Source organism: Cololabis saira, chromosome 16, assembly GCF_033807715.1.
Source record: "Cololabis saira isolate AMF1-May2022 chromosome 16, fColSai1.1, whole genome shotgun sequence".
NCBI lineage: Eukaryota > Metazoa > Chordata > Actinopteri > Beloniformes > Belonidae > Cololabis > Cololabis saira.
The window spans coordinates 19,738,200-19,760,282 of record NC_084602.1 but is presented as its reverse complement, the minus strand read 5'-3'; the positions used below and the strand labels follow the sequence as shown (position 1 = coordinate 19,760,282).

The 22,083-nt window shown below is 42.3% G+C and overlaps 1 protein-coding gene across 1 annotated transcript in view; it reads left to right on the top strand.

Moving 5' to 3' along the window:
- htr1d (5-hydroxytryptamine (serotonin) receptor 1D, G protein-coupled) overlaps positions 1-20,540 on the top strand; it is a 35,671-nt gene extending 15,131 nt beyond the window's left edge. Inside the window, exon 2 of the mRNA XM_061743930.1 lies at positions 17,340-20,540. Coding sequence (XP_061599914.1) covers positions 18,236-19,393 — 1,158 coding nt within the window. The 5' untranslated portion in view covers positions 17,340-18,235 and the 3' untranslated portion in view covers positions 19,394-20,540. The remainder of the gene's footprint in view (positions 1-17,339) is intronic.
- The last annotated feature ends 1,543 nt before the right edge of the window (positions 20,541-22,083 follow it).

Here is a 22,083-nt window from a genome sequence, read left to right as displayed (position 1 = left end):
GATGGTGGATGTGTGTCTGCAGTGAAAGAGTGAATAAACGAGTTCCTACACAAAACCCTGTGTCCTCTGTCTTATCTACCTGGGGACGCACCTGCCTGCCCCCCAAGTGGTACCCCAGATACCATACCTCCCTCCGTCCAACCACACACTTCTTCGGGTTGGCCGTGAGCCCTGCCTGTCTCAGTGAACTGAGCACCGCACCCACCTGCCGCACATGCTCCGCCCAGCTGTCACTGTAGATGATGACGTCATCCAAGTAGGCGGCCGCATATGCAGCATGCGGGTGCAGCACTCTGTCCATGAGATGCTGAAACGTGGCAGGGGCCCCGAACAAGCCGAACGGAAGTGTGCGAAATTGGTACAAACCGTACGGATTGGAGAAAGCCGTAATCTCCTTAGACTCTGGAGACATGGGAATCTGCCAGTAGCCCTTGGTCAAATCCAGTGTCGTGAAAAAGCGAGCTGTGCCCAGCCGATCCAGGAGTTCGTCGACCCGAGGCATCGGATATGCGTCAAAACGTGACACCTCATTCACCTTGCGATAGTCCACACAGACGCGTATAGACCCGTCTTTCTTGCGCACAAGAACGATGGGACTAGACCAGCCACTGTGGGACTCTTCTATTACCCCCATTGCTAGCATGGCGTCCAATTCTGCCTTCACCACTTTGTGTTTGTGTTCAGGCAGACGATAGGGACGTGAGCGCACCGTCACCCCCGGGCGTGTCACAATCTTGTGCTCTATGAGGTTTGTGCGTCCTGGCAAGGGAGAAAACACATCAGCAAACCGCTGTTGAAACGTGGCCAGGTCTGCCATCTGGGACGCGGAGAGCTGGTCCCCACAAGCGAGCGAGGCTGGATTCGCCGATTTTGGCACCTCAGGCCCCAACTCATCTCTCTCTCTTACCTGCGTCACCAAAGCGACCAGCACCGCCTCCCTCCAGGCTTTAAGGAGATTGACGTGATACATCTGTGTCTCCCCACCCCTGTCAGGACGCACCACCTCATAGTCCACGTCCCCCACTCGCCATGTGACCACGAAGGGCCCTTGCCACTTGACGAGTAATTTGGAGCTAGAATTGGGCAGCAATACAAGCAATTTATCTCCCGGAGTGAAATTTCTCAGCCTGGCTCCTCTGTTGTACAGCCGTTGAATTTGCTCCTGGGCTGAGAGCAAATTCTCCCGTGACAGCCTCCCCAGTGTATGGAGTTTGGCTCTCAGCTCCAAGACGTGCTGAACCTCATTTTTACTGGGGCTTGGACCATCCTCCCAGTTTTCCTTAACCAGGTCCAAAACCCCACGCAGTGTTCTGCCAAACAGCAGCTCAAAGGGGGAAAACCCTGTCGAGGCCTGGGGAACCTCACGCTCTGTGTACTTCAGTAGTGTGCGGGCCCTGGAGACGGAGGGGGACGGAAGCAGAGCGGAGCTCGACTGCAGCTCTGCTGAAGGTGGTGCACGTGTGATTGCAAATAAAAACGTTTCCTGCACTAAACCCCGTGTCCTCTGTCCTGTCGGTCAACCCCCGTAACACCATCCCTGCTACATGCATGAACGTGTGTGAGTGTGTGACCTTCACCGTTCCTCAACAGTGCAGTCCGGGGGTAGGCAACCCTGGTCCTAGAGAGCCACAGTCCTGCATGTTTTAGATGTTTATCTGCTTCATCACACCCTGATACAAAGGACTGTGTCATTAACAGACTTGTACAGACCTGGATGAGACGCTGATGATGACTGTTAATTAGAACCAGGTGTGGTGATGCTAGGAGACATCTAAAGCATGCAGGACTGCAGCTCTCTAGGACCGGGGTTCCCTACCCCTGGTCTTGTCTGACATATTTTATTAATAGTTGGATTCCATATTCTGACAGGGGACTAAAATCACCAAAGTGAAACATGAAAGGACAAGGGTTTGTGCTGGTGAAACAAACTGCCTTGCTGTTGGTGATTTTCGCAACAAAACTAAAGATGTTATTGTCGATATTCTTTGAAGGCGGGATCTTCTTGCTTTTTACCTGCCATTGTTTATGTAATAACTGCTCGGGGGTCATGTTCTGGGTATGGGTCTCTGTAAAGCGTCTAGAGACAACTCTGTTGTATTAGACGCTATATAAATAAAATTGAATTGAAAAATTGAATTGCTGTAACAACGCACCTCCCAATAATCTATCATATCTACCTCATTCTGCTGCACCTCTCACTTTTTAAAAACTGTACATTTGTTATTAAGAGCTATCATTACCATGTCTACCCCAGTACTGCTGCACCTTTCACTTTTTTAATTGTATTGTATATATGTTAATAAGTGCCACATTGTTTATTTACTGTACATTTGTTATTTACTGTTGCTACTTTTAAATCTGGGTACAGTGAGCGAAATAACCGGAGTCAAATTCCTTGTTGGGCAATGTTCAAACTTGGCCAATAAAGCTGATTCTGTTGTTGTAAAGAGAGGTCTGCCAGGACGAGGCTGTAGGAGAGTTAGACCGGAGATATACTTGCAGTTCAGACCGCATACGCATCATGGCCGCCACACGTATCCTGCGTTCATTTGACGCGTCGACGTGCACGTTCTCAAAAAGACACTGAACGCTCCTTCGTAAAACACCGTTCAATGGAAACACCAGCCGCCCCGCAGCATTACCTTGCCAAGAATTCAGAACTGTTGTTTATGTTTTGTGAAAAAATGTACTGGAAATCCACCAATAAAATCTCAAAAACTTACTTCATCATTAAATGTAGTCACAAAATACAATTTCATTTACCATTTACTCAAAACCACAAAGGGCTTGTTTATTTTAACAAAAGGGTTATTTTTAATCCATCTTCAACATTGTATCATCATCATTTTCTGTAAGTCTCTGTAAAACATGGGAAAACTAAAGTCCCAACAGGATTTTCATCTTGAAATTTATCTGGAAAACAGTGATCCTGAGTGCTCTCGTAAAACATCCACTATTATCTCCCAGATGGATCATTGCTCGCAAACCTCTGGTGACTCACTGGTCCTTCACTTTTATGACTCATACATAAAACCAAACATACAAGATAAATATTATCGAGTTCTTAATGTACTCCTTCTCTAGTTTTCCCCCTCTCCTTCTTTAGAGTGTGTTTGGTGAAATTATGTGAACTGATGGCATCCCAGCAGTTTATTTAATTATAATAACCAGCCAAATGCTCTTTTTTGAGAATGTAACATGGTTTGTAAGTGGTGAGTTTATCGGAACTATACATTTGGCTCTTTACACATTCCACCTGCAGTCCACAGTAAACTGTTCTGTTTTGTTTGTACTGTGTAGCAGAGGAAAATAATTACAAAATACATACAAAATGATGTGGAGTGAAATGTTGGTGAATTACTTCTGTCAGTTCAGCAGTGAAAACATGGTGATCCTCAGAGCCGGATTAAATAAATGGACTACACTAGGCAGACTGTGATTTTTGGGCCCCCCTCCATCGATGTTATTTATGAAATCTTAAACTTACCAAAGTTACTAATAAAACTTAATTCACATTTTACATAACATAGTCATAGTCAAGTTGGTTCTTTGTATTCCAAAATAAGTCATGTGTTGTATATTAAACAGTCTATCAGACTATTTTTATTTATTTATTTTTTTATTATTTATACGTTATTACAACGCTCTATTAAATGCTATTAAATTATCCTTATCTTATCGATTGTGAGCATTTTGCAGAAAAATCTTAATTAAATGTGTTGATTAAATTGAATAGTTAAATAAGAAGTCAAATCTACAAAGACCAATAAAATTTGCAGTAAGACAAAGTGTGCTGTAATATGTATGTCTGTATGTGTATATGTATGTATGTATGTATGTGTATGCGTATGCAGAGCCGTCTGGGAGATTTGCGAGGCCCTGTGTGAAATGGCCAGGGGGGCCTTCGATTAGCAAAATACTGGATACCTTCCCCTGCCTCATCATCATTTGGCTTGCCTCGACGCGGGGCCCCATGGCTGCTTGAGACCCGGGCGAGGCCCCGTGCGGTCGCACGGTTTGCACATCCCTTGCGGCGGCCCTGTGCGTATGTATGCGTATATATATGTATGTATACTAAATATAGTAATAATGCACATATATATATATATATATGCCTTAGGTTTTTACCGGCATGTTATCAACCATTAATATGTGTGCAGACAAAAAAAAAAAAAAAAAAATGTTTTTTCTTTTTTTTGGCCCTATGTCTAGGCCCCCCCCTGTCAATCGGGCCCTAGGCACATGCTTGGTTTGCCTTTGCGTTAATCCGGCTCTGGTGATCCTGGGTGTTATTAGCAACTCTGAGGTTGTTTTGAACAGCAGCTCTGGATGCTCCAGGGCCGGATTTAGCGAGGCCCACTAGGGTGGGCAGACTGAAATGTAGGGTGGGCGACGAAAACATTTTGGGGGGTCAAACCCCCGAAATGCATTGAAAACTATGCTATCATCATATCAGTTCATCTATCTTCTCCACAGTATGCTAACCCAATTGCCCTTCCTGACACTCCCCTCTGCATTTACCCGGGCTTGGGCCGGTGTTCTGCCAATCCTTGCTACCTGCAGAGAAATGCTACTTGTGGTTCTGCGCACGCACACAGTCGGTTTTCAAAGTTTGATTGCCAATCATTTCTTGCACCATGTAAAATTGATAATATGGGATGTTGAGTATTTGATCCTTCAAAATACACTACCCATGACATGAATTGCATTACACTTTGTGAACATTATACGATAAAGAGAAAAAAAACAATTGTATCGCTTTATTTGATATTCATTCAGTCATTGGCCTTTATTTAACCAGGCAGGTCATTAAGAACATTCTTATTTACAATGACGACCTGGCAAGAGACAAGGACCAATTGGGGGAAAGGAAGTGGTTTAGGGAGTAAAACAAAGTAAAATTGTAGCTCTACAAAGGTAGAAAACCATTAGGTAGCATTTTTTGGCAAAGCAGCAAAAAATGGCAGAACACCGGCACAAACACTGGCTTGTGCCTGTTGAGGCTGCATTTATTTAATGTTTTTTTCTTTTTTTTTTATCAATCAATCGTACCCTACGGCGTAGGCTCTGCGTTGATTTAAAAGGTCCCGCGGCAGGCTGGCGGCTCCAGAGCCTGAAGGCTGAATTATGGTTCTGCGTCAAAACGACGCCGTGTCTACGGCGTGTGGTTTTTGTACACGCAGATGACACGCCGTCACATGCGCCGTCTCTGACGTGCACCTCCTGAAAATTGTAACTACGCGTCGAGGAGACGCCGAGCACACGCAGACCGAGAGGGCTGTGATTGGTTCGTTTGAAAGCGAAGCATTTCCGGTTTCCGGTTTGAATCAGTAGTGAACTTCCAGGGCTCTTTTCTTCGTTTATATGTGATTTTTTTTGTTTTTGTTTTTTGCACAATAGTTGTCCTTATCTCTTTGATTTACTGTGACCGGAAAAAGTCGGATAAACCATTCAGAAAAAGATCGCTAACTAGTGGCCGCGGGGGGTACTGCACCGCGACCAAATGGAGAGACGGAGAAGTCCGAAGGATTCGTGACGACGTCACGGGTGCGCCGTGTGCTCTGCGTGTGTGTGACGCAGAAGTATACCCGCACCTTGAAAGGCACCGCAGCACCGCCACCCGCACCGGCGCTCTCCGCCCTCGCCCTCACCGCTCTGCGTTGGTGTAACGCGGAACCATAAATCAGCCTTACGGCGTAGGTTACGCGGCGACGCGCAAGAACGGTGCGCGTCGCCGCGCACCCTACCCCATAGGCTCTGCGTTGGTGTAACGCGGAACCATAAATCAGCCTTCAGTGTGTGCTGTTCTGAACACGTCTCACGTCTCCGAGACACAACTTTTGCGGTACGCGTTCATTGTTCTGTCTAAAAATGATGCGCAGTGCCCACCCAATCAGAAACGGTACAGATATTTTGTGAGATTTTTATATATATATAAAAAAAAGAAAATTATAAAAAAATAAAGGATCCCCATAACTTTGATTGGGTGGGCAGGACCCACGTTTGGGTGGGCACAGCCCACCCCTGCCCCCCCCTAGAACCGGCCTCGGGATGTTCTGGTCTCAGCCACATATAAAGCTCACCAGCCCCGATGCAACTGGTTCTTCACTGGTGAAAATGTTTGTGAAAAGGAAGGGTACCAGACCCAGGGCCGCCGCAAGGGGTGTGCGAACCGTGCGACCGCACGGGGCCTCGCGCTATGGGACGTTTTTTTTTTTTTTTTTTTTTTTTTTTTCTCGTTTTTTTTCCTTCTTGCCCTTATAAATATCAACAGTCACGTTCCATTACAGACCTAAATGTGTACTAGTCTGTGCATATCAATAAATATATGTGCAATGATGTGCTAGCTGATTGATGTTAAAATTGCGCATATAGACACCGATCCGACCCAAAAAAAACCAAAATTTCGAGGGCCCCCCCCGGCCATTTCGCACAGGGCCTCGCAAATCTCCCAGACAGTTCTGACCAGACCCATTTCATGGTGGCATTTTTTTTCCTGTGCTCCTGATGCTGCATTACTGTAATAAACAAATTAGAATTAGAATTCGAATTTCCATCTTCTGACCAGGTAAAAAAGTTAAAGAAAACACTAAGAAGAAAAATAATACATAAATCTGATCATTATTAACTTGTGTAATTTATAAATGAAGCAAGTTACATAACTAAGTATAAAATTAAAGAATTTGCTGATAGTGAAGTGAAGAAGAAGGAGTAAGAGAGTTCTGTATTTTCTGTGGTGCAGCATATACAGTACAACATGTTTAGAAGTGTGTGTGTGTGTGTGTGTGTGTGTGTGTGTGTGTGTGTGTGTGTGTGTGTGTGTGTGTGTGTGTGTGTGTGTGTGTGTGTGTGTGTGTGTGTGTGTGTTGGGGGGGGGATAAAGATGGGGAGGCAGGAGGATTTACACTGATCTGTTGCACCAGTGGAAACACAATTCTAGGCACTGTTAATATTTACAGGGTACCGTGACATCACAGTACCCTGCTTCATCTGCTCTTCTGGCCGCGCAGCTTCCAGCGCGACCGGGTTGCGGAGGAAAGCCCAGCCGGCCAAGCCCTTACAGTATGTCCCGATACTTTTTTCGGCCGATACCAATGTTTTGAAAATGACGTGATCGAGCCCGATCAATCGATCGATCAGGACAACACTACTGATAAGATCAAATTTTTTATTCAAATTGGAATTTGTAAAAAGTCTGTATGTACTTGTACATTTGAGAAAGAAATGTCATAAATAAAAGAACTCTAGGTGGCACAGGCTCTCTGTTTGTATGATGCAGATCAATATGGTTTCACACTGAGAGCTTGGAAGGTCAGCGTTGTTGAGGGTCGTTTTTTTCTGAGGGAACAAAGCATCCTTCCTCTTTGGCAAACAGAGCAAAGAAAGGGAGTAATGTCAGCTTTGTACGTATGGTTGGACGGTTCCGTAGCGTAGAAATGCTTTGCTTTAACAGTACACAGAAGCCTACAACTTAAGCGATATTTTTGACTCTGACACGGAAACAGACTTTTAGCCGATAGATTCTGAACCACCTTTTATAAATCAGATTTTGCTTTGCAAATAAATAAGCACTGATAGCAATCTGAACCCAGTCTTTTCAGAATTTTCCCAGATGTAAACAAGATTCTGGGTTGTCTTGTTTGGTTCTTTGGTTCCCATCCTCTCCTTACAATGCTTATAACATTCACACACAGCTACCTGTGGCAGATAAAGTGAGTGGTAACTCACAGAAAACCCTTTAGTTGTTTCTACATTTACGCAGGACCCTTTCTTCTGTTGGAGGGTCAAACACACACCATGAGGACGGTATAACTGCTGAACAATACATCGGTATGAAGAGTCCGTGCAGAAGGAAGCGTTGATGTGTTGTTAAAGTTTATTTTTTGTAAAAATGAAGAGACAACAAGATGTCAGAAATGCAGTTTAATCCACTTTTAACAAGCTGCCACATAACCTGGCAGTTGCTTGCAAATTGGAGGACTTTTGTTATGGGAAAAATCTTTATTTTCCTGTTAAGAAGCTTTGCTCGTCCCTTTTCACCAATCTGTTCCCTTCCTTTCGGCTTACAGATGAGCTGAGATTATCTTTCTCCGCTTGTATAATGAGTCTTGAGGCTTGAATACCACTGTTTTACCGAAGCCAGAGCCAATCCCTTCCACGTCATCTGCAGTTAATTTTGTAGCAGTGGAATCAGTCACCATAAATCCGCAGCGACCTGTGGAGCAGGTCCAGAGCCCTCCAGTGCCATTTCCTGCAAGGATCATCGTGGACCCCTCCTTTTCTTTTTTTGTTTGTGTTTGAAAGTCGGTCCCAAAAGACTATGTACTGCGTGTGTGATTGTACGTGTGGATGCTTCTGCACATATGCAGCCCACGCAGCTTGACAAGAACACCTACTCTCCATGCTCCCTGGAATCTGAAAACACCATAGATATGATAAACCCTTGAGCCCTCAGAAAATAAACTGATTTCTTTTGTTATTCCATTAATTGCATGTTGAATTACTGCTATTCCTACGGGCCACCCATTCATATAATGTGTTTCCATTATCCTGTATACCCATGACGTTATAGCTGTAAGTGGATTCAGTTTCATAAGCTTGGATTTTATTTCATACATTTTTACTAATCTGCAATAAATACTTTCCCTTTCATTTATATGAAGCAACACAGCTATTATAAAATATATCCCTGATGAAATAATCGGGCAACAACTTTAGGGATTAAATAGTACCTTTTTAAAGTAGAACTGACGGAGCCAACGGCAACAGATGTGTTTGTTTGGAAAGGTGACCCTTAACCCCTTCCCCCCGATGGATCCGGTACCGGCTCCAGCAGTTGTATGCACCAGTTCATGTGTGGAAAAACATTACTCAGGTGCTGTCAGGGTATTTTCTTTTAACTGTTTCTCAAACAAGAAGCCCCAAAGCCAATAAAACAAAACTCCAAGTACGTTTTGTCAACAAAGTATTTGATTTATAACAACTTAAAAATACATATGCAACAAAGATGGTGCCCCCAACACGAGCAACACCCGCAACAAAACGCAACAGAACGCAAGATCAATTTTCTCCACCCCAACGTATAGTGGGTATCATACTGTATGAAACTAAAAAAACTACACTTTCAGATGATACCGAACATAATCTTTTCTGGGCCGACCACTTCACGCCAATCTCAAAACAAACCGAAAGCCAAAATTTACATTTCACAGCCAGCACATCAGATTGTGTGTTTATTGCACACTACGTCAGCAAATCCCAAAACTATTCCGACCAAAAGCAGTATATTTTATTTCCTTACCGTTTTGTTGTCATTTTCAGTCTATGCACACCGTTCTTTGACCAGAATTCACGCTTTAATCCTTCATAGTAGTGAAACTGCTTCATCCGCCGTCATTTCAGTTCCTGCCGGTCGCGGCCATTTTGTTGACTTCTCATGGTTTTTGGGAATTTACGTAAAGTTTGTTGACATTTAACATGTCGCAAGCTTTCAAACGAGATATTACACTTGAACGAGACTTCATCCATCAGGTCTCTACCGTCGGGCGTAAACGCTGGAGCGCGGCAGCCATCTTGGATCAGTGACGCACAGTTGCACAGCGCAGAGAGCGAGACACACAAAGACCCGCACAGAGCGCTGGAATTTTTGGATTGAGATTTTACATTTACGAAATCATGTATCATCAAATCATCAAAGCATTTTATAGCCATATTCCCTTCAAAAAGGGTAAAAAACACATTTGGCACATTTTGACACAGTAGTCTACAGTTATCCAAGTGCCCAAATAGAGAGTCCGACTGGTACTGTCCACACTAAAACCTTTATACAATCTATGTGCTTTAAGCTATTCTCATGCAACTTGATACAATTGTAGTCAATGCGTTGCCCAATCCAGGCATTGGTGTCTTTCTAATTATATGCATTGCCATCATGGTGTTTTCCACTGTGCAAAATAAAAAAAAATTAGACGAGAACATTTTTTAAATTTTTCTTCTTTTATCACAATTTGGTCAGGCATGTGAACATTCACAATTTTTCTGACACTGGAAATGTATGCTGTGAGGTCTTTGCTATCCATTGAGACCAAAATTATGCATATTGTCCTTATAATTATGGAGATATTGTTGATTTAATTGTTGGATAGGCCTGTTTAGGGAAATTCACCTCCAAAATCCCTAAAGGTGAACAGGTTAAATGTTAGTTCATCTACGCTCACATTCGCCCAATAACACTGATGGCTGTTTGGACCCAGGGAACCAGTGCAATTTTCCTGTTTTTATATAAATTTGACTTAATCAAACACATGAAACTGGTTAATAATTCTTCCAAAATTATGCAAAATGATTACAATATAAGACTGTGATAGACAACCCCTTAAAATTGTACTGTGTTATGTTTCATTTATGTTCATATCTTTTAAGGTAAGGTGTGCACGTTTTTTGTCACATTCAGTGGCCATCTTCTCACCATCCAACTCATCCATCTAGCCATTATCTGTACTAGCTTATTACAATTTAGTGTCATGGGGATCTGCCGGAGCCTGTTCATGAGGTAATCAAAGAGGGAGAGAAGAGGATTGGTCCTATTTTCTAGCATTGCACCGGAGAGAAGATGAGGGAGAAGCATTGCTTTTTTGCAATGTTTTGACAATGTTTTGCTCAAATATCAACAGTTATTACTTTATGCAGAAATTGCTTATCCTACCTTTAGGTAGGGTTTTAAGATCAAATAAAAATTAAATACATGTTTAACTAGATTGGAAGTACATTTTTAGCAGCAACATCCCCAGGACTCACATTACAATGCAACTCTCAGTCATGATTGTTATTTCAAGTCATGATAGGCTGATAACTGCTGCCAATTCAGATGGTCTTTGTAACATATTTATTAATTCAAGTCATCTATTGTCTAGACTCTGGAGGCAGGACCTTAGGTGACTGCCATTCCTTGAGAATGTTTAATTAAAATGAGCCTAAATCTATTTCAAAAGAAAGTTAACAGATACCCCGACTGCTGCTTTATCTTAAAATTCCTCCCATTATCCCATTATTAAGCCCAGAATTGTGTCCACTGGTGCAAACTTCTATCTCCTTCCCACCAGCCTCCAACACGCAAACACAAATACTTTCATGCACACCTACCATTTACAGGACACTTTAGTAAACACCAGTCATTAGCTGGCGGATGGCTGTGCCTCCTCTAAGCTAAATCAATTATCCTATTTCCACCGGGGCCTGCTGGGTTCAGAGGGTATTACTGTTTCACCCAGGCCAAAAACCAGGCTGCTGCACTCACTGAAGCATCTGCTTGAATATTGCTTGAATTGGATTTGTAATGAATGGCTTGCAATGCAATAGGGCCGGCTAGGCAGGGATATTGGGCATGCTCCAGGTCTGCTCTATGTCAGGCCCGCACAAGTACATTTAGACATTTTTGTGCATGCTATTTATTGTCATTTTGCTTTGTCATCGACACAGGATGATGCATTTCATCGGAGAGGCTCGAGCCATGCTTCATTGTATTACATCTTCAATTTCAAAACCAGATGTAGCCTAAATTTATTTCACACAAACTGCATCATGTTAGGGGATGTCTGCTCCGGATTGATAAATCTTTTCCTCTTGTCCATTCATTATGATCCTCATTAACTCATTGTGTTGTAAACCAGACTATTTGGAGATAAGCCTTGTCCTTCACGTGTTTGATTTGCAAACAGATAAACTCTTCAACCATCTATCAAAGCTTCAACAGTGCATATGTGAGTTGGAAATGATACGCAACAGAATTGCATTATAGCAGAGCGGCTTAGAAAAGGGACAAGTGAATGAGCATGTCAGTGCTGACTACAACACTCCCGCTGTTAGCTCTGCCGAGCAGTGTATTCAATAATACAACACCCAGCACTTTTAACGGACACTTATCAGTCTTGTGATGTCATGAAGTGTGACTGTTTCCCACACTGCGGAAGCATGTAATGCTTCAAGCATCAGCAGGCACAGTGAAGAGATGTAAAAGCGGAGTGACGTGAAAATAAATCTTTAATTTTGATCCACTCATCTTTTTTCTTTTTCTAACAACTTAAAGGTAGGGTAAGTCATTTCTGGAACACAGACATTACTATTGACATTTGAAACAAAACATCAGTAAAAGCCTTCTTCCCCCTCCTTCCAGTGCTCTCGGAGATCACACACTTCATCGTGAAATCTCCCAAACCTCTCGCCCCACTTCATGTGCATGAACATCTGTGATTGGCTGCAGCAATGTTTGTTATGCTTCAATTGTTGGCAGTCAGCTCTGTTTGTTGACAGAGCCAAGACTGTGTGCTCAAACGGTGAGGAGATATTCAAAGAGAAACTGAACAGAATCGCCTACTTTACCTTTTAGTGCATTTGCTGCACAAAGTCCAGTTGAATGCCTTCAACAAACTCAGTTTCAGAATTCCATTACAAATCTTACCCCTTGAAATCAATAGCAAATCAATAGCAAAACTATTCAGAATTGCAGCTCAGGAATACTGAAGAACCGAACCAAACGCAAGCCTTCACTCTGTTGTTTATGAAGGACGTCTTCAACTTGTGCCTCTTTTTGACGTAAAAAAGAATAACCCCCATGACCTAGTACAGGATTACTGTAAGTGGGTATAGAAAATGAATGGATGGATGGAAAAAGAATAACATCTAGAGCCATGTGGATTAACCCTGCAGCTTAGATAAGCAGAGCAGAGCATCATTTGTGCTCTTGCATCTGTTTAAGTAGCCTATGTATTTGCCTCTGTGGGTTTGATTACTGCCCTTTGCCCTTTTCTTTGCTGTCAAAACATCATATTGAAGGCTTTAATTGGAAGCAGGCACACGCTGTTTTAAATGTCATAGAGAAAGCTCGGGGCAAAAAACAATCAAAACAGATGTTTTTATGTTGCAGGATCGGAGGCAGCTTTGAACTGAAGAATTTATAATATAAATGTAACTGCTTGAACCTCATTCTTAACCAGTAGTGTTCAAGTATACTAGTTGTATAGCATTGATAAGTCATGGGAAGATTTGACAATGATGCGAAAAAATATTTAACGTTCCTGTAAGTCTATGTAAAGTGTGGAGACACAGAAAGACCACGCAAAGACCCGTCACTGTGAAAAGAAGGAAATGCACTTTATATTCACAAAGAGGCAATAGTGCAGGTGATCTAAGCGTCTACATCAGCGTCTACAGCGTGTACATCAGGGGCACCATAGCTGAGAACATCTGTAACCGCCACCCAGTGTTGTGCAAGTTCATACTTGTTCAACTAGTTCAAAGTTCAGTTCACATAGTTTAAAAATGAATAGTTCACATTCATAGTTCACCATTTTCACTTTGAACTAGTTCAAATTCAGTTCATTTCAATATTTTTAGGTGAGAAGTACGAATGAAACACCACCCTATCCTAAAACTGTTCACTGTATACAATCATGTATTGCTAGCTTGATGGAGGAGGACTTTTCAACTTTATTCAGACGCTGAAAATCTCCAACAATGAATTATATTATCAATGTGTCTACCTGTTGCTGGGAAATCAAACCCTCTGAAGGCTGCAGCAGTGTGACTGGGGTCGTTTGGGGCTAGTGGGGGTCTTCTTGGCTTTTCCTCAGATTTGTTTTCTCAGCGCAGGTGGACATAATTTACACAGAAAGGTTAGATTTTTACCGTTGGACTCTTTGGGAGACAATGTGTAAAATTCCGGCAGATAATGATATGCGGATCATCATCTGACAGCTCGCTGACGCTGCGTCCGCAACGTCTCTCTTCACTGGTCATCGTGAAGACTGCGCCGGGCTCGGGCCACCGTTGCCATGGGAGCTGGTGCCCGGTGCTATGCTGGTGTGTGCACTGCATTGTGGGTAATGTAGTGAAGTCGTCGTCTCGTCAAGTATTTTAAATGTGCGCGCCGCCCGCTGGTGAAATGAGAAGGAGGATTATTCCGTAATAATTGGACTTGAACAGTGAAGCTGAAACTCGCATAATCTGAACAGTTCAAATTCCAGTCCGTGATCTGCAGATCTGAACAAGTTCATGTTCAAGTTCTTTATTTGTAAATATGTTGCGTTCAGTTCAACGTTCTCACAGAAATTAACGTGTTCAATGAATGTGTTCAATGAACGCGTTCATTTTAACTCGTTCATGCACAACAGTGCTGCCACTGTAGCCTGACGTGCACTCATGCTGTACACGCTTTCCTTCTTCTGCTTGAGCCTGGCGTGTGAGTCTGGCTTGGAGCTGTTGTAAAGATTGTGAAGCAACTGAGAAAGAAAGGTGTAAATGAAGCATGAAGAGGAGCTGCAGAAATATTTAGCACTGCAAGCCCTGCCATGAAAGTACGAGGACTTAAAAGGATAATGAAAATACTTCGCTGGTATGTTTAGTTCCTGGAAATGTACGGTCAGGGCTTCGTAAAGGTTCCCAGATTCAGGGGAGAGCTGCTGTGGTTCAAAAACAGCCTTATATTTCTCCGTGAATTATAACAACATTTTCCTCTTATAAATCTGCGCCCCATGCTCCTCGTGTGAACTTGGTGTGCAAAGCGACCATTAAACCCTACATGTCCTCCTTCCTGTGGCTTTCTGATGTCTTATCTTCGTTCTTTTCATCCAGGTATTAAAATGGGCCCTACCTGCAGGAATAAGATAAACACCCAAAACTGAAAGTCTGTTCTGTTCTTGCAAATTTCTCCAGAATCTTTTTATTTTCTACCTTTTTATATATATATATATATATATATATATATATATATATATATATATATATATATATATATGTATATATATATATATATATATATATATATATACACACACAAGGTTTTTTCCACTAAATTGATAGGAAATTGACAGGAAATTTGATTCTATTTAGTTTTAACCAGCAAGTGTTTGCACACTAATACACTTCACAAAGATAGAAGAATGTGGTAGCATTGTGAAGCTAGTAGGATGCTGCTGCATGTATTATCTCAAAACACCAGACTGTCTTGGTGGAGCCATCACGTCCCTGACAGTTGTCTAAATCTCATATCACTGAGAACAAACGCATTTTCTTTTTCATGGATTGTCAGAACTCTTCACACACAAATCAATACTATTATCATGTGATTCCCTACAAATGACTTCACTAAAGCAATGAAACAACTTTTATATTTTTTAATATGCTCGCTTCTTGCCACAGCCAAGGAACAATAATCCCCCCCCCAAGAGACTGGATGTCAATCAACACTTCATTTAATGGAGGCGATTTCACAGTTGTGTCAGCAACAAACACGCTTGGAAATCAGCCCTGACACTCGTAATGAAGTGGAAATAGGATGCATTAACTATTGTAATAATATAAATTATTGTGGAAAACACAACAATTTGTTTTTCATCTGTTTCACGGTTTCTATTTCTACTTCCCTCAAAAATGTCTTCCCTGTAAGTGGTCAGTGATTGTGGCTCTGCTTTAAATAATAAATTAAAGAAAACCTAATATAAAACTGGAAAGCCAGGGGGTAAAATGTCCAATTCGGTGATTAAAAGTCTATCCGCTGTGGATCATAATGCCAGACTTTCACATTTCAACATGTCCCTTCCACCGTCTGTCTCTTCACGTGAACGCATGTCAGGCTGTCGCACTGTGATAATGTTTTGTTACTCTGACCTGGAGGCAGAATACTTAATTTCTCTTAATACCACTTACACAGCTCCAATTTTATGCATGTTAGAAGTACTGCAGAGTGAAAATCTTAATACTTCCACATGCTTTCTATAGCAAAGTATACCGGTATTCATCTGTAACATAATTTTTAGATGGAAAATAATTAGCCATGTTTTCCCTTCTGTTTTAAATCTAAACGGAGTAATTATGGTTGTGGAAAAGAAAGTGCTACCTGCTTCAATTCAAGGTTTTATGAGTCAGGACATTAAAAATGATTATGTAGCCCTTTCTGTCATTGCAAAACCTCGTTAGTTTTTCAATTATGCTGTTGTAGGTCATATAATAGTCCTGTTGCATTATTCTGTGTTGGCAAAGTCTCAGGTTGACCTCACATAAAACATTTAGCTGAGAATAGTTTGATATTTTTGCTCAAGTGTTGTAGCTGCAATTCAATTCAATTCAATTCAATTCAATTCAATTCAATTCAATTCAATTCAATTCAATTCAATTCAATTCAATTCAATTCAATTCAATTCAATTCAATTTTATTTAGTATCTATTACAACAGAAATAGTCTCTAGGCGCTTTCCAGAGACCCAGAACATGACCCCCGAGCAATTACTACATAAACGCTGGCAGGTAAAAACTCTCATAGTGGGAGAAAAACCTAGAGCCAAAAACAAGACCAAATCATCACTCGTCCACCATAGTGCCTGACAGTTGATATACATGTGCTCATTTGGCAATCCTGCCAAACATCTCAGCTTTGGCCTTGTCTGTACAAAGGACATTAATTCCGAGGTCTTTTCTGGTTTGCTCTGATGCATCTTTGCAAATTTAAGTCATGTTACCATGGTCTTTTTTTTTAGTGAGAAACCTTGACACGTATGTGTGAACTGAGGCCTGTTTAGCCAGAGATACAGGTCTAGCGCTTCGTAAAATACCTGTGAACATCATACAGCCTGACCTTGAAGAGAATCTGCCGGGACGACTGGGAAGACTGCTACTTTCTTGAATGTGTTCCGCCTTCACATCTTTCTCAATGTAAATTTATGCACTATATGTTTGAAAACCCTTCCCACTTTGATCGGCAACAACAACTGCTTCTCTGCTCATTGCTGATGCCTTTCCTCTTAGACAACGTGTCAGCGTACACCTGCACAGCAAACCTCTGCTGTTATTGAGGTGGTCAGTCACATGTGCTGATGCACCTTATAGAAGCCGCTAGGAAGAACTTAATTTGTTTGCTCACTACTTCTGCATTTTGGTATAATTTTAAATAAAACAATGACCTGTGAAAATATATCATGTCTGTTGTTTACATGGGAATGTACCCATTTATATGATTTTGAGCCCTGATGAGGAGCAGATTTTGTAATACAGTCTGATATGTAAAACCTTAGAATTGTAACATAACGACATGTGTAAAGCTTCTGACGAAAATAATAGGAATCTCAATAGGAGAGATTAGTGAAGCAAAGCGGTTGCTCATGACTATACCATGTTTTTATTCAGTCTAGTATATCTTTTGGGATTAAACTGCCTCCTGAGTTTGTGGTGTGTGTGGGGGGTGTATGTGGGTGTGATTGTTCATATAAAAATGTAAGGAACCAGGTGACATCAAAGATTATCTCTAATGTTTCCTTCTCTTTTCTCTCTGTCTCAATTGTATCTTACAGGATGAAAGTGTCTCAGAGGATGTTGGATTAATCTAACCAAAACCTTGTCAAATGTACAGTCAACGCTGTGAAGAGGAGTCGCTATTGGAAAAGCACTGGGAACCGGACAAGAAAATGGAAAAGACGACAGTTATTCAAGAAAAGAAAAGAAGAGAAAAACATCCCATGGATATTTAGCAATTATCTATGAGCAGACTTCACATCTAGAATGGTTCTTTTCCTGGATTTGATGTCTGTTTTGTAACTGCGCTGTTTTGGCTCTCCAGCATCATCGGAGACAGCAAACACAGCAGCGTTTCTTTACAAACCTCAGTTCAGAAGGTTTCTTGTGGACTGCAGAAAAGATTTTAAGAAAAGACAACAAGCAAACCTTGGTATCTATCATCATCATCATCATCATCCTGGTGCAAGCAGCTCCCTGCTTAGCATTATTGAAAAGGAGGAGCCCATTAAAGGTTTGTTAGACAGGAAAGCTAGGTCCGACTTGCCTGCTGGCTGCCAGTTGGGGTTGAGATAAGAGAGAGTTTGTCTATCTGTCGCTGGGAACAAATTAGGATTTGGCTTTCCCGCTGCTATACAAGGCAAACGAGTCAATTCTGGACAAATGAAATGAACAAATTAGCTTGTTACTGAACCCAACTTATCGCCGGTATCATTAGCTATGAACTGAAACGATGGAGGAAGAGATATAAAAGTTATGCTTGCATTAACAGAGATGTGAAATAAAAGGAAACATTGTCTGTGTCACTGAAATGTGGAGAAAGGAAAAACCAAACGTGCCAGAGCGCAGCACGATACAGTCTTAATCTGTGAGCTGCAGAAACGGATCTGTTGCAGTTTTAGCGTACAGCAGTAATGACGGACTAAACTGTACGCGTTCAGGAAGGTGAGGCAAGATGGCGTTTGATAATACCTCACTGGACTACTTCAATAGTAACTTCTCAGATATTCCCAACACCACTGCAGCGCCAGCCTGGAGGGACAGCACCCTCCTCGGCCTCCAGGTGCCCCTGTCTGTGCTGTTAGCCAGCGTCACCCTGGCTACCGTCCTCTCAAACGCCTTCGTCATCGCCACCATCTTTCTGACCAGGAAGCTCCACACGCCCGCCAACTTCCTGATTGGCTCTCTTGCCGTCACAGACCTGCTGGTATCTATTGTAGTCATGCCCATTAGCATCCTCTACACCGTTAGCAAAACATGGTCGCTGGGACAGATCGTTTGTGACATCTGGCTGTCGTCTGATATCACATTCTGCACGGCCTCCATTTTGCACCTGTGTGTGATTGCATTGGATCGGTACTGGGCCATCACAGACGCGTTGGAGTACTCGAAACGCCGCACCATGCGCCGGGCGGCGATGATGGTCGGAGTAGTGTGGGTGATTTCTATATCCATTTCCATGCCTCCACTCTTCTGGCGGCAGGCCAAAGCTCATGAGGAGCTGACGGAGTGTGTGGTGAATACAGATCAGATCTCATACACCCTATATTCCACCTTCGGCGCTTTCTACGTACCCACAGTGCTTCTCATCATCCTCTACGGACGGATTTACGTCGCGGCCCGATCTCGCATTTTTAAGAACCCATCGTCTTCTGGGAAGCGCTTCACCACAGCACAGCTCATCCAGACCTCTGCAGGCTCCTCTCTCTGTTCTCTTAATTCTTCCTCCCACCAGGAGGCACACCTACACACTGGCAGCACAAGAGGTGGCGCAGGTGGAGGCGGAGGGTCGCCTCTCTTCATGAATAGCGTGAAAGTGAAGCTGGCAGACAACGTGCTGGAGAGGAAGCGTCTGTGTGCAGCGCGGGAGAGGAAAGCCACCAAAACACTGGGCATCATCCTGGGTGCGTTCATCGTCTGCTGGCTCCCGTTCTTCGTCGGGACCCTCGTCACGGCTATATGCAAAGAATGCTGGTTTGATCCCGTGCTGTTCGACATTTTTACCTGGCTGGGATACCTGAACTCCCTCATCAATCCTGTCATTTATACTGCCTTCAACGATGAGTTCAAGCAGGCTTTCCAAAAACTCATGAAGTGCAGACGCAGCTTCTGAAAAATTGGATTAAAAACTCAACTTTACAGTCTTATCTCCTTCACACATGCTAAATGTGATGTGTTATCCTTTACGTGGCAAAGATGTTCAAAAACCTTAAGTATAAACATAAAGATCTAAGCATGCGTCTTTAAAAAGAGAAAATCTTTACCATGCAATATCAAGAACTCCATGAAATCACTGCCGTTTGTGATGTATGTTTGACTAAAGCAACAACGTAAACAATTGAGGAACTTGTGTGACTGTGTTGAAAAAGCAAACAAGAGCGATGAGAAATGAAAAGCCATGAAATGTATGTTGTCTTAATTTCTGTGTGTTATAATGCGCTGATATGTACCTGTGGTAAAGTAAAAGTACCACAACCTCTAGAAACCCTGTCTCTGCATAAGCAATTACACTTGAGGGAGGTACGTGTGTGTGTGCGTGTGTGTATGTATGTGTGTGTGTAGTTGCTGTAATATATGCGTGCTTTGAGCAGAGAGGGTTGTCGAGTGTTTCACATTTCTACGTGCTCCTCTGCAGTGAAGCTTGTGTCTTCATGACAGACTGACACGGAAACAGCATTTAGCACCACACAGAAAACAAACGGCGCCTGCTAAAACGCTTTATTCTGAAGTCAAGAGGACAAGAAGAGGGCGACGGTAATGGATATTAAATAAAATTGGGAACAATATATTTTGAAGTTTTGGATGTGTTGATTGCTTAATGCTTATTTCATCTTCATGTGATAACATGTGATGCAGACAACAGACTTGCAGAAAGAGGCTGATGGTAAACATAAAAAAAACAGCTTGAGTCCTTCAGCTATGACAGATTATACTGTATGTGCCATATTTGATATTTTATTCAGGACTATACCCTAATGGCTCACATGATAGCAATTACATTCTGATGCATAACCGGTACTTTGGTGAGTGGGTGAAAAATATGTTGTCTTTTCTTCTCTCTCCCTCTCCGTTGGTTTGAAGCGACTGCTGGGTTGCCCAGTTCATGTGCAACAGTCACTACAATTCTGCTGGACCACCAGCTTAGCTTAAAATAAATTCATTATTTATGTGTATTTTATGTGTGTTTACATTTCTTTTGACTGCTGCGGTTGAACCACTGGGCCATTGTACAACTGAGTAAAACTGTCAAAGCTCTTCTGTTCTCTCACTCTCTCTCTCTCTCTCTCTCTCTCTCTCTCTCTCTCTCTCTCTCTCTCTCTCTCTCTCTCTCTCTCTCTCTCTCTCTCTCTCTCTCTCTCTCTCTCTCTCTCTCTCTCTCTCTCTCTCGCCCTCTCTCTCTCTCTCTCTCTCTCTCTCTCTCTCTCTCTCTCGCTCTATCTCACTCTCGCTCTCTCGCTCTCTCTCTCTCCCTCATTAAACATTAAAGCCACACTAAGTAATAATGCCAATCGGGAACAGCATATCCTGAGAAAGTTCATGGCTGCATTTTTTTGTCTTTATTAGTCCTTTTGTGTACAGCTCCGGTACTGTTGCAACCCAACACATGCATTTAGTCATATTCGATTGAAATCACTGGATTTGTTCTTGCATCTCCCTTTTTCACTGAGGATGCATCCAGTAGAGACTTGTGGAGACTTGAGTTGGTGATGTAACCAAGAGTGCTATTTGCATCAATGAGCAGGAGGAATGGCAGATTGTAAAGCGAGAGAACTTACACGTAAATAGAGTTTTTTCTTTCTAAAACTCTATAACATTGTTAAAATACAAAAGCATCTGTTATCAACACCTTTGACAGAGTTGTTCATGGTCCATTTTGAGTTGTTTAAGAGTATGGTTTATCCTGCCAGCTCAGCTGTGATGCCGTCAAGCATCGCAGCCCTTCCAGTGGCGGAAAGAAATAACTACGTCCTCCAAAGTAACTAAAAGGTTTTCTCCTGAGTCATACTTGCCAAGTGTGAGCAACTAAGTATGCAGATCCTGACAAAAGACACAACCAAGTGCCCCTCTGGTGGGGCAAAGCGGCATTACAAGGCTGGCTGGACCGTCTCCCCTCACCAACACATTATACTCAGTAATTCTTTTTTAATCAACACTGGATCTGAACGCCTAAAAAGCATTAAAACTGTGTTTGTTTCTTTGTTCTCGAAGTGTCAGGAAGGTTATACAACACAAAACCTATGTTGACTCAATATGTAGAGTAGAGCAATGGCAATAAGGCCTTTTTTTGGATCAGTTGTCGTTCACTAGCACACTGACAAAACTCATTCATATTCACTCTAAAACATGGGCCATTCTATCCGTAATTAATTAGGTGTCTGGGGAGTTAATGGCTAATGTAGCCTTCACATCCTCAAATTAATTACAGTGCATGTTTCGCTGAGAAAGGAGCACCACATGTGCTCTCTGAATTTATAGGTGGCTCGGATTTAATAGTGTTAGACAAATAAAACCTAATTACTTGGGATAAATCATTAAATGTACCACCAGCATCTAACCAGCTATTGATTTGTGCCTCTGGAAATCACAGAGGCCTGCAAATGTGTTCTAATTACACAGTGTGTAAAAGCTGAATTTCAACAAATTTCAGGAATATCAGTGCAAACAACTAAGCTTATATGAAACCTTTTGAAAGCAGGCTTTGAAGGCTGGTCAGAAAATACCGCACAGTCCTGACGGTCTGAGTTCAAATCGGGCCGCATGCAGGACTTTCTTGTGCTTCTGTCTAAAAAAGACTTTAATCCT